General features: G+C 38.3%; 1 protein-coding gene across 1 annotated transcript; it reads left to right on the top strand.

The window, feature by feature from the left end:
* Positions 1-962: 962 nt before the first annotated feature.
* Positions 963-10,120, top strand: BTF3L4 (basic transcription factor 3-like 4). The gene is made up of 5 exons (XM_010081709.1): positions 963-1,025; positions 1,914-2,027; positions 4,489-4,690; positions 6,659-6,718; positions 7,635-10,120. The coding sequence occupies exons 1-5, from the start codon at positions 972-974 to the stop codon at positions 7,679-7,681; spliced, it is 477 nt and encodes a 158-aa protein (XP_010080011.1). The 5' UTR covers positions 963-971; the 3' UTR covers positions 7,682-10,120.
* Positions 10,121-13,468: the final 3,348 nt, after the last annotated feature.

A 13,468-nucleotide genomic window follows, 5' to 3' on the forward strand; every position in this document is an offset into this window, starting at 1 on the left:
CCTTGGCCGGGTGGGGTTGCCCTGGCTCCTGGGGGAGGAGGCCTTTAGCCCCTCCGCTCCTCGTGCTTTGGGGGTAGCCAGCGAGCCGCCTGCCGGCCTGAGTCCCTTCTCCCGCCTCCTCGGCGGAGTCCCTGTCCGGGTGGGGATCCTCCCTTGCCCGCGGGAGCCTTGTCTCCCCCTCCTTATGGCTTCTCCGGCACAGTGCAACTGCAGAGGGGGTTTTACCTTCATTCAGGGGGTCACTGATGACTTCTTGGGGCAGAGCAGCGAAATGCGTTCCTTGTGTTGGAAAGCTTGAGGTGTTTCTTCACCCGTTACAGATTTTCAGGTCTTCCAGCCTTTAAGGGTCCGACCGGACCCATTGGAGAAGCCGCTTGGCTAAGTTCCTAGTGATTGAATTGGATGAATAGCTGCCAGAGTTTCATATAGCAGATTTGTAAAGACATGAACTTAACAGAGCTCGGAGCTGGCTTATTAAGAATACCAGAGATTCATTACTTGGAAATAGTATTCAAAGTAGTGTAGTGACAAGTCTCTCCCTGGGCTTTGTTAAAGGTGTTTTCCCAGAAGCACTTGTGCTGTACGTGCAGATTTGGGTCTGTTCTGAGTCATTGGTTCAGTCAAATGGCTCCAGCAGTAAACTAGTGTACTTGGAAATTCACAGTTAGTACCTCAGGCTGGTGCAAAATCAAATGTCCTGTTGATTTGTCTCATCGTGGTACAGACACTTCGTCTAAGCAGACTGCTGCTGGGCCACTTTGTATTATTTAAGTAGTGTGGCTTTAAGGCTTTTTGTTTATGCACTGTTAAAGCCTTTTGTTTGATGCACTGTATTGGCAAATTTTCTCTAAGTTTAAAAACCCACTGCAATTTTAAGAGTACTTTTAAAATGGACTGTGGAAAACTTTTTCTTAATATTTTGATAGTTAACTTGTGTTTGTATCTTATTCTTTTTCTTTAGACGCAGCACTATGAACCAAGAAAAACTGGCCAAGCTTCAAGCGCAGGTCCGAATAGGAGGAAAGGTAAGAAAAGCATCACAGGTACACTGTTTCCTGTAATTTACAGGTCAAAGGACAAATGTCTCTGAAATTTGTTTTTCAAAACATAGGCTTTAGCTCATGGGAGGGAGGAAAAAAAAAAAGACATAAATTTGAGGCCTGAAGAATGTATTTTGTGTAATCTGAATGATAGTACTGCTACCTGAAATGTGGTTTTCTTTAAGTTCGGAACTGCTGGGTGAGTAGTTTCCACAGGGTGTAAGCTTTCTTTTTAATTCAGTGACTTGTTGTGACCTGTGCAAGCTCAAGCTAAGCTTACCTGTTGGTTGTTCCAGTTCTGCCTTTCTCTTCTCCCTGCTGGGGAGTTCCTTTGTGCCAGCTCCAGGCCTTATCTGACTTTACACTGAGCTGTTTCTTTTTTCTGAGCCAGCAGGTAGCTAATGTGACCAAAAAAAGCATATAGTTTGTTCAGTGTGGGTGTTCATCTCCTAACTGTAGGTGGGGTTGTACAAAAGTTTGCAGAGTAGGAATTCCAAAATTGCTGTCTGTGGAACAGATTAAAAATGTAAATTACTTGGTTGCGAAAGTGTGACCTTTTTAAATGATTGTATTTGTGCTTCATCTTGGGAAAAAATGAAGTTCTTGGTGAAAATCTTTATATATTGCTTAATAGTAAACAGTATTTTTTTTAAAATCTAGCTTGTGGGAAGGGAAAAATACTGCTGGTATTTGGTGTATTTTTGGTTTTTTACGTTTAAGAAAAACCTTAAAATTGCGACTGACTGTTAAAGTTGTAGGTGAGGGGGAGGTAAGTTGAAAAGCATTTTTGACTACAGAGCTTTCTCTTAGCAAAAATTCAAGTGTTGTGGTATTTTGAGAAGAGCTGACTGTCGTGTCTTGATTCTTTTCCAGGGAACAGCTCGCAGAAAGAAGAAGGTAGTGCACAGGACAGCTACAGCTGATGACAAAAAACTTCAGAGTTCCCTCAAAAAACTGGCAGTAAATAACATTGCTGGCATTGAAGAGGTATAGTGATAAAATAAAGATTTCATGTTTGAAAGTAAATTCACTGTGGTGTTTTGGTGGTGGGTTTTTTTTTATTTAAGCAACAGTTTTCCCCTCACAACTTACAGATCTGGTTACTGATAGGTGGAGTCATTTGGTTGATTGTTGTCTCACATACATTAATGCATACATACTTACAGAAAGAAGGGAGGAGGTTCTGCTGCCCAGACAGTGATTGCAGAAGCTAGTAAGCTGCCACATATGTTTGGCATTCATTGAGGAACAAAACTTCTCTTGATTCCTGACTTCATGAACTTAATTACCTGTTTTAAAGAGAAGAGCAGTAAGTGCGCACCTACTGTGCAGGCACATCTAAAGCAAGGGTTTTGGGGTGCAGAATATAAAGAAAACCATAAAAAAAAATACCTGGAGTAAGAGCTTGCAAGTCTGTACTATCAACATTAGGTCCTTTTATTGCATTAAAATTACCACGAGTGTTTGTGGTGGTCGCAGGAGATGACATTTCTTGCAACACAGAAAAGGTTTTACAGAACCAGCTTCTTTGTCGATGTAAGTAGGAATATGAAGGCTTCAGATACTCCTTGAATATGTCGATTTTACATATATAAAATATGAATTGAAACACAGTTTTCATAGCGCTGTAGAGAGTGACGCTTATACATGGGAGGAGAAAGCGTTCCTTTGTCATGAACTCAATATTACTGTAGTACTTAGTTAAAGAAGCATAATATTTAATCTGTGATTAATTAATTTAAGCAGGATTGCAGGGTGCCTTCAGAGGTCACTTAGTGCATACCTGTCTTCCAAAGGCAAATAGAGATTCAGTGTAGAAGCCTGGTTTGCTTGTAAGTTTTCATACCTCTGCTACAGAAACAATTCAGTTTGCCTGTTTACTTAAGCTTTATACATACATACACTGAGCTATAAGAACCCAAAGAAGGACACAGTTCTTGTTCTGTTCTAGTTTGTTTTGTTTGTTTTTAAAAAGGTCTTTATTCAGACACAGTTATTAAGGATTTTACATGTCTTGATGTGAAGGAAGATAATGCAGCATACTTCTACCTTGATAGCTAGATGCATAATTGGAGTATGTTGTCGTATTCAGGTGGACACAAGTTGACCTTGGTAAATTTAGTGTAGCTAGAAGAATTTGGGGAGGCTAGTAATGTTGAGCCAAACATTAGTGGTTCATCTGTGTGGTTTTTAAAAGAGGCTTTTAAGCAAGAGGATGACAGTGCTTGAAGCTGTTACCATTCCCCTTGTGTAAGGGACAGGACATCCTTTAGTTTTGCAGAAAAGCGATGCACCTGGTTTTCCTGTTCAAAATGTATTTTGAACTCTGCTGCTATGTGAAGATTGATAGCTTACATGTTTGTATATTTTAGATCTCTTCTTTAGTTCCCAAATGCCTGTTTTCTCCCTGTAACTTTTACTGAAAACAATACTTAGGAGTTTTGTGACCTAAGTTTATTACTACTGTTTGGTTTGATGAGCAGAACTCTCTTCCTTTTTTCAGACATCTATTTTCCACTTAATCATAGGTCAGCCATGCCTGGAAGAAAAACCTTTTTAACTTCTCATTTTGTCTCCCTTTAAGTTGAAAAACCCCTGTAAACCCATACAGATATGGCAGTATAAGCTTTGACAGTAGGAGCAAAGCAGGCTAATCTGCTGGCTGTAAAACTTAATTCTTGGTGATTCAGAAGACCAGGGAAGAGGAAGAGAGCAGGATCACTGTATGATGTACTTAGTCTTAGAAGAGTCGTCCTGGAATTATTAGGAAGGCATATAAGCCTGTTCTAGTGCAGTTGGTACATAAACCTCCAGTTCTGTGTGTGTATGTGCAGGAAGCATCCTTGCCTTGGGCAGCTTCAGCAAGTAGGCCAGATTGTGAATCTTGTGCCTTTGCCAATTCTGCTGCAGAAACAATAAAACTTTCCTGACAGGTGACACAGATAGCTGGGAATGGTGAGGTCTTAAGCTGGTGTGGCAAGGCTTTGCTGTTAGAGCTTTTACTTTGTGAAGAGTTACCACAGAGCTGAAGGTTCTGGTTTGGTAATTTTAATAGACATTCCTGATATTAACTAATTTATGCCTTAGTCTAATAACCTGTTTTCTGCCTTTGTTAAAAATACATATTAACTGTATGATTACATATAATACTTGCATATATATTAGGCTTTAGATAAGTGTATTTTATGAAAGAACCATACCTCTTAAATTCTACCCTTTTGTATAGTTTGAACCTATATTTTATCATAACTCATATTTTTACTTCCAGTTTAGGTGGTGTTAATTCCAGATACTTTTATCATAGTTATATTATTCTCTAGGAGGAGTACTAGTTTTTCAAATTTTTAAAATATTAACATTTTAGATTTGAATTAATAAATTATTGTGCTTGTTCAACAACTGCTGCAACATTTTGGTAAATGTTGTTGTTATTATTATATTTAAACAGGTGAACATGATAAAAGATGATGGAACAGTTATTCACTTCAACAACCCCAAGGTTCAGGCTTCCCTCTCTGCTAACACTTTTGCAATCACTGGTCATGCAGAGGCTAAACCGATCACAGAAATGCTTCCAGGCATCTTAAGCCAGCTTGGTGCTGACAGCTTAACAAGTCTTAGGAAGTTAGCTGAACAATTCCCAAGACAAGGTAGGTCTTTTTGGAATCTTTCATCATTGATTTGAAGAACATGCAAAGTATTAAAAGGTTTAACCCAAATTTAACAATGGCATGTGTGACTTGAAAAGTGATCAAAGTCATATGTGCTTTTTTTTTTTAAGTTTATTTGCCACCGTTGTGGAATTATAGTGGGGGGGGGAAATTTTTTTTTTCTTCTTGTTGATAGGCAGGCTGTGATTAAGGGAAAAAAACCCAAAGCACAAACTGGTAGGTCAGGCATGCTGTGATCCAGGTGTACAACTGCATATGACAAAATACTTAGCAAAGCAAGTTAAAGTTTTTTCCTGGGAAAAACTCAATAGGTTCTTTTTGTCGGGGAATAGATTTTTCTTTGTTCAAACAAAACATATTTCTTCTTGTTGATAGGCAGGCTGTGATTAAGGGAAAAAAACCCAAAGCACAAACTGGTAGGTCAGGCATGCTGTGATCCAGGTGTACAACTGCATATGACAAAATACTTAGCAAAGCAAGTTAAAGTTTTTTCCTGGGAAAAACTCAATAGGTTCTTTTTGTCGGGGAATAGATTTTTCTTTGTTCAAACAAAACATATTTCTGTTGTGCATATAAAGAAGGAACATGTTCTGTATCTTCTACTCTAACTCCATTTGGAATTAAACCAAGACTTTTAAAAATGAATTAAAAATCAAATATTTGATTCAAAATTTTAAAAAGCCAAAGTTTTTTAATGTGATTCTTTATTTTTCTACCCATTTTAAAACCATGGGAGCATGGTGTGTATGTATATATGTGGTATAACTATTACTGTAATTTTACAGTGAATAAATGGAGTTTGGGGACAATTGCTTTTAGCATAATACCCTCCTTGGGGAAGCACCGTAGCATGTTTTATAAAGGTCTGAACTATTCTTCCTAAGCAAGTTTGTAATTTAAGAATAAATGAAAATCTGTTCTTCCAATGGTGATTGTTGTGAAATTAGAAATGAGATTACTTGAAAGCATGCAAGTAATCATTCCATTGACTTCAATAAGAATTTTTAAAAACTTTCTTAAACTGCAGAACAGGCACACTTTTCATTACAAGTAGCCATATCAGAGTTCATGTTTCATGTTGTATATTGCCAAAAACTAGCTCTTAATATCAAGCACCAGTGAAGTTGGACATTAAAATTTTTTTTTTGTAGTTATACTGTTTATCCTGTTGTGGCCATTAAACAGGCTGTAATTGGACATGGTGAAATTGTCTGTATTTGGAATTGGAAAATATATTAACTGTTCTAATATTTTTGACTAATAGTTATTCCTTTTAAATCAATTTTAATTTCTTATGTATTTCATGTTCAGAGCTTAGTTGAAAGTAAAGCGTTTTTTTTCCTTCTTTACTAATGTTAATATGTAAAATATATTTTAAAATTTAGAAAATGGATCATAAGCATATTTCTTTGATACAACCTCGGTACCAATAGATAATTACTCTTCTTTCTTTAGATAGTACAGGAAGTCAGACCAATGAGAAGAAATACTTTTTTTTATGTTCTTGCATTTCTCTAGGTTATTTATAGGATGTTCCAGCTCCCATGACTTACACAACACTAGGTTTGATGCAGGACCCTTGATATGGAAATACTTTTTTCTTATAGCTTGCCCCTTGGTGATTGAATCATGTGATATGTTGGTCCCTGATTGGTACCATGTTATTGTTGCATTGAAACACATGACTTCAGTTAGATTTAGTCATTATGGTTTTTTTTTCTGTATCATTTGATCTTTTGCTAGCTGTGCTAATACTTTAGTATGAGAATGTTCACAAGTAGACCTTTTGGTCATGCTGATTACTGTTGGTAATTTCTGTGTTTGTCAATATTGAGAGTTGAGGAAAAACTTCCTTTTTTTTCAGCTGTATGTTATGGTTTTTATTTTGTTGTGTGGTTGTCCCTAATTCTGTGTAATGAAAACTCAGTGACAAATTTCTTTTTATAGTGTTGGATAGTAAAGCACCAAAATCTGAAGATATTGATGAAGAAGATGATGATGTCCCAGGTAGGCACATACACACTTAATATGTCCATTTAATGTATAAATATTTCAGTTTGTGCATTTAAATACTTATCTCTTGATGTGACTATAATTCTCACTTGCTAAGGGAGGCTTCATATCCTGGGCAGCATTAAAACATTGATGACTTTGGATTCCAGCTTTTGAAAAAAAGGTTTACCTTGTGTGAATTGCTCAATTTTTAAGTGAGAATAGATTAGGATCCTTTCAGAGAGGTTGAACAGGTGATCTTAATGTCCAAACAGGGTTTTAGGGCTTCAAAATGACATCATTGACATAGTCATCAGGTTGTCTTTAAATCAGTCTGGGGTGGGGACTTTTATTTCTGTAGTAGAAGAAACAAAGCTTATGTCAGTGTCTGAAAGTTTCTCAAAAACTAAATATTTAAGTTCTTAATTTGCCAATAACTGTCTATCAATCCCCATGTTCTTCTATATCCATCAGTATGGTGTATAAGCTAAAACAACAAACTGGTGGACCCAGAGGTTCAATTCCTCATGCTCTGGTTTATTTCTTTGTGACCTTGCATAAAAATTCAGTTCTCTCCAGAATTTTCTGTCTCCTGGAGTACAACAGTTAATGGATGCCCAGCTTCAGACATTCTTTAAAGAATGCTGATGCCTCAGGACTCAACTGCAGCTAGTAAGACACCTCTGAAAATTAGATCTTAATCAGTTTGTCTTAGAACTTTCACTGTTCAGAGTGTTCATGTGTTTCTATTTTTTTGTGTATGTTGAAACAAACCCTATTTTCTAAAGCCCTTTGAAATCTGCACATGATAAATGGTATAGATGAGTCTACTTAAGAACTATTTAACCTTTCCTATAATACATGCATTTTCATTAAACTTGGGAAGGTAATGTTACTGGGAATTACTATTAAATATCTTCATCTCTTTCAGATCTCGTAGAAAACTTTGATGAAGCATCAAAGAATGAAGCTAACTAAGTCATTAATAGTTCTGGAAGCTGGCATGGACTAGATTTAAGAAATCAGCTATGTGGTTCCAAAGTTTTAAAGAAACAGAGAACATCATCTGTTAATAGTTCAGTAATATAAATATTTTGTATTTTTATGATGCTGTTTGTTCAGCATTTTCTGTCAGTTGATTTTGCATTTTGCACTTACTCCCAGGATCTACTCTTTTGGTCAAAAAGAAATGTCAGTGCAGTTTGAGGGGTGTGTGCATGTGTGTGCGTACGTGTGTGGGTGTACATATAGTACATATAGTGGAGAACAAATTGGAGAACACTTATTTAACCTTTTCCCCTTTTTCCTTTGGAAGTAGAAATAAAGTGAATCTTCAGCATTGTTACTTTTTGATTATCACCAAATAGTGCACAGAAGGTAGTTAAGATTCAAATTTTGTCCACATTTTGTGACCTGGAGGCATTACACCATTAAAACTTGGGTTTAATTTGCTGTTAACTATTGTACTTGCAGATGTGTCTCTCATCCCTGTTGAAATGTACACATCATAATTATCAACCTTGTGTTGATCCCAGATAATACTGACGATGAGCTGTTTTACCAGCTTGTTTGGTACAGTAACTTTTTTAAAAAGAAAACTTGGTCTCAGAAGTGTGCACTTTTTTAACCTTTCTCAGCTTTTTCTTTTTTCCCTTGACTCTCCAACCATATGAGACAAGCTGATGTTTAACTCATTCCACTGTTGATTATGTAGAATGTTTCCCATGTCAAACAGACACCTTGGTTCTCTACCATCAGGTCACTCCTAAACTTGGAGGTCTAGTTGGTAACAGTCCAGTGCACCAGTTTTGCACAGTAACAGATTTTTGCTTGAATAACTTCAAGCTGTTCTCTTGGCATGACTGCATTTACTAGCAGCTGATGATCCACTGTCGTTCTTGTGGCACTAGGAATTAAATGCACCGTGTGGGCAATGTTTAAGGTGGGAGGAAAGAGCTGTTGACATTTTGCCTTGCTTCCTGCTGGGCAGTTTGTGAAATTATTAGCTCTAAAGGGATTTTTTTTTTTTTTTGCCTGTAACTTACCTTTGCCTATAACCTACCTCTAGGTTTGGTGTCATCTACGTAGTAGCTTCTTAGAAACTACAAATGCTCCTCAGGCATAAGGAGGACATTGGGAGGTACTGTTGGTCCAGTGCAGTATTTATGACCTTTCTTTAAAATGCTTAATGTGAACCCGTTTTCTCAGAGGCTCTTTCAAGGTTCTTGATGTAATGTGCATTATGGTATAGTTAGACATCATTGTAACCTGTGTCAAGGGCAGCTGTGGCTTATGAAAGCCGTTTTTTTTTTTCCTCTACATCTGTCACTTAACTATGGCTTAATTGGAACATATCAGCTTTTTATGTAGGTTCATATGCTAGAGAACTGTAAAAGTACAAGGTAAACAGTACATGAGTTCTGGTGGCATCATCATAGAACCACAAAAGCAGAGCTGTGGTGGTTTGTCATCTGAACTCCTCAATTTATTTTATAGGCTTTGTTCGGTTTTTCCTGTTCTATTTTATATACTACATGGATCTTACTACAAAATAAAATAACAGTACAAAAGAGGAAGTGCTCCCTCTTGTGTGTTGTCTCCTCCTCCCACCAGCAGTAGCTGAGGAAGGACAGGTGGATGCAGCAGCTGTTTCAAACAGCACTCCATCCTTGCTGACAGTGACTGAGGAAGATATATGATACATGTAGGACTAGGGAGGATCCTGTTAGAGCTTTAGGATTTCACACTCCCATGTACCCACTCTCCAATGTTCCCTGCAGTGTTGAATGAAACTTTGGCTCGTTGTATGGCTAATCTTAAGTCAGCTACAGATGCTTTTTTCTGTGTATAAGGAAGAGATGTCTTCATTAATGTGTGCACAGGCACACTGAATTGCCTTTTACTGCCTCTGCAAGCTCAAAGAGCAAATGAAGGATACTGGGAAACAGGTGTTTGCAGTGTTCTTGCATTTGCTTAAGGGGCATGAGTGAAGAACATTTCAAAGTAGCAGCTGTACTGAGTTTATGTATGTGACATCCCCTCCCCCTAAATAGTACTTGGATACTGAAAATTTGTGCTCATTGGTTTCTGATCTAGGAGGTATGCTGAAAGTAATTTTGTGAGAGATAAAAAGTAAGCATTGGAAACTGATTCTGTGAGTTTATCATATAGTTGAACTTTCTGATTTCCTTCAAAATGCTCATTTAATTTTTGCTCTTGGTCATGACAATTTACATGTTAAACCCTCACTTTCTCCTATGTTTGATAACCAGTAAACTAACTAAATATGCTAGCTTATGTAGTTACATTATCTTCAGTTTTTTCACTGTATCTGAAAACAGTAAACCACTTATGATTTGCTGCTGGAAATACTAGAGCTTATCAATCATTAAACTGATTTTAATTAAAAGTAACCCATCAAGGCTGTTGTGGGAAAAGCTATTTTTCTTCCTGTTTAGTCATGGTATAATTCAAACAGTGTTTGTATGTGCTGATGGAAATGCAGGGTTCCTATGAGTAGTTTTGAGGAGCGTTGCTACAACAAAAAAACTCCCTACATGAAGGTGAACAGGTGATCATTAAAATGGTCTTTGATTGGCTTGAAGCATGATAACCACTGTACTGCTGAAGCCCTTGAGCTTACTTGCTACTTAAACACTGTTGACAAATTAAAGATATTGACATATTAAAGATCTTGACAATTATTTGAAAATAGGAAGATAGAGGAGCACGTAGGTTGAAACATCTCTTGGATTTTATGTGAGAGAATCAAAGCTGAATCAGTGAAGACCAAAAGAATCAAGAACTTGGCAAACATGAGACTGCAAACGCTAGTCTTCCTGCTGTGACTGCTAGTGGATTTGTGTAGTTGCCTAGTTTTTGGATGAGAAAGCTGGGACTGTCTGGCTTCTCTTGGGCAGGAGAACAAGTCTGTAAAACCTGGATTTGTGGTACATTTGCTCTATTGAAAAAAAATATATGCTCATGTATGATGGATGGCAGAGATGACGATAGTCAGTGATGCTGGAGAGTTGGTACTGGGTGCTGATAAAGTTTGCAGCTAAGAGTGTAGGATAGAAGGAGTTGATATAAAAAGAACATTTAACACACAATAGACCTTGAAAAAATAGGCTTCAAGTAAATTTTTTTTAACTTCATTATGTGGGAATATTTGAAGAGTACACAAGAATGATAAGGTTTAATTTAGAACTGCTGCTGAAGTTTTACTGAAATATGTTGATAATTCACTAGTATTTGTCAGCTTTCTATGGGAACTAGGAGTTGCTGTGAACTCCCGTCTGCCAGGTTCTTCACAAATAATAGTTTGGTGTGAACAAAATGAGCACTGGAGGTCCTACACTGCTCAGTATTTAAATCATCTGTATTGATTGACCAGTGTATTGCTGTTAACAGGAAGGAACCGAGGAATTTAAAACAGCGCAATAAAGCTGTTATATGTAAGAGAGGAATTCGTGCCTCTACTGAGGAATGTCCCAGGAAGGATTCTCCTAAGTTTCCCTGGAATCAGACTGCACTGCTCCAGACAATAGGGATGTACAGAGAGGCTGAGCAGACTACCCCATAGGTGAAGGTGGGTGAGGGAATTCTTCCACTGGCACTTAAAATTACTCTCCTTTTCTTATTTGAAGACAATGCTGGTTTGTTCAACAAAGTGAACAGACAGATTGTTCTGGAGATCAAGATTACACTAATTAAATGATCCATGTTTTGTACTTGAGCAAATGAAGTGATGCAGAAGCACATCCCAGCAATAGCCATAGCAACTTATGGAAGTGACAGCAGAAGTACAGGGAAGGGTTATTCATGTTCAACTGTTTGCTTTCCCATCAAGTAATTTTTTTTTAATTCCCCCCCCCCTTCAAAGACCAGTTTGCAGATGCTGAAGAACTTAACGGATTTATTCAGAAACATGGGGGCTGCAGTGTCAATCAAGGATTCAGGTAGCCAAGCAGAGCAAGTGAAGAGACCAATTCTAAAATTGGTCTTGCTGGTATGTTTGGGTGGAAGCTTGGGTTTATGTCTAGAGCAGGATTAGTGGGAACTGGGCTTTTACTTCAGACTCTGGCACTGTGTATTTGGCCAGAAAAAAAAATAAACTCCTACATCTTCCAGTGCCTTGGTTTGCCTTTATTTCAGGAGGCTCTACCTCCTATAAGTATGTAGTATGTAAATTAATGAACACAAAACCTGGATGCTTCTTGAGGGAAAAGAGCTACTTCTGTGCAAAAGCTACTTCCACGTGATAAACGCATGCTGTTTGGTGGGCTGTCAGTACTACTAAGCACCCTCTCACTAAACAACAGACCCACAGCTTGCTCAGAGTTGTTTCTTGGGAACCTGGTATCTGTCAGATTCTCAGATACTAGGCGGCATTTCCTTGAACTTTGCATTGCAGATGGCTTTCATAACTAGTAAATGTGTTGCTTCCTTGGAGTAGAAGTTTATCTGCTCATTGGAGTTCTTGAAGTTGTTTTTGATATTTTTTACAAAGTATCAATGTGAAGGCAAATGTTGAAACAAAAAATTATATTCCAAGGTCTTCTGACCTTTCAGTGTGCATATCCCAGCTGGATAAAAGGAGTTATGTGACTTCTTGCCCTTTCTCGCAACAGCTTGCAGCAGCTATGGTAACTGCTTATGTCAAAAAAGAATACTAGAAAGTATTTAATGTATTTTTAGATTCTGTCTAATGCAACTTATCTGACAAAGAAGAGCCAGTGATGTGTGACCAGCTCTCTACAGACATGGGGAATGTGGTGCAAGCTGCATACTGAGAACATCAGAACTGATTTTGAGGCCGTGTGTGAAGCTGGAAATTTCCAAGCAATGCAAATTATTGCTAGACATAGGTAAGTGAAGATTTAAAATCTCAACCTTTGCACACCAAGAGTGAAGTTCCCTGAAAGGCCTTCACCCTATCTCAGGCTTCCTTGCCACTAAGGGAGAGTATTCCCCTTTCTTTGCTTTCTCAAATGCCAGCAGTAGTAGCTGATGTCTGAGATCAAGTGGCTCAGTTTGCTTATCTGATTGTAAATTACTTCCTGTAAAGCTAGTTTTCAGATGATTTTCAGCTTACCTTACTGTTAAGGCTGACCACACAGTTGTGCACGTGCTAAAAGTCTGACTGTTCCTCTTCCTGACAGTTTGCTTTGGTTGGCTTTGCCAGCTTGTGCAGCTGCATCCTGAGCTGTGGTGGCAGTGTGTGAACCTGCAGGTCCCACAGTTTGTTCTGTGCAAGTGGGAGCCTGCAGAGGAAGCTGTAGGGGTCCATCTCAGTTGTCTTTGCCTTACCACCTGCTAGCTAGCTTCAAATTTCTATGAAATAAATGGCAACTTCCCTTCAAAAGGAAAGCATTTGCACGCAGTCCTTTAGGGCAGGTTTGGTAGAGATGACTGTCATACAAACCAGCCTGAAAGACTGAACTCGCCTTTGAACCCTGCTGCTGCTGCTTGCTCTGCTGCTAAGGCTTGTCTTGGCAAGACAGTATGGGGGACCTTGTAGTGCTGCTGCAAGGGTCCAAGTTTGGGAAGAAGAGAAGGATTTGCCATATTGATGCCTTGGGCATTTGTTTTTAAACTTTTAATAGAAAGAGGGGCTCAGTACATTTCACTATGCCTTGTGAAGCACAGACACTGCACTGTGGGCTGAAAAGCTGCAGCGTGTTACTCCAGTATGCCATTACCGCAGCCACCCTCTGACCCAGCCATCCCACTGCTCTGCAGCTGTGCAGCACTCGAACACAG

Source organism: Pterocles gutturalis, unplaced genomic scaffold (genome assembly GCF_000699245.1).
Source record: "Pterocles gutturalis isolate BGI_N339 unplaced genomic scaffold, ASM69924v1 scaffold45934, whole genome shotgun sequence".
NCBI lineage: Eukaryota > Metazoa > Chordata > Aves > Pterocliformes > Pteroclidae > Pterocles > Pterocles gutturalis.

Bases quoted from the DNA above. Each gene is read 5' to 3' on its own strand.
- BTF3L4 (XM_010081709.1), top strand. From the start codon at position 972: ATGAACCAAGAAAAACTGGCCAAGCTTCAAGCGCAGGTCCGAATAGGA. The intron at 4,691-6,658 runs GTAGGTCTTTTT...TTCTTTTTATAG, and splicing joins TGAACAATTCCCAAGACAAG to TGTTGGATAGTAAAGCACCA. The intron at 6,719-7,634 runs GTAGGCACATAC...CATCTCTTTCAG, and splicing joins AGAAGATGATGATGTCCCAG to ATCTCGTAGAAAACTTTGAT.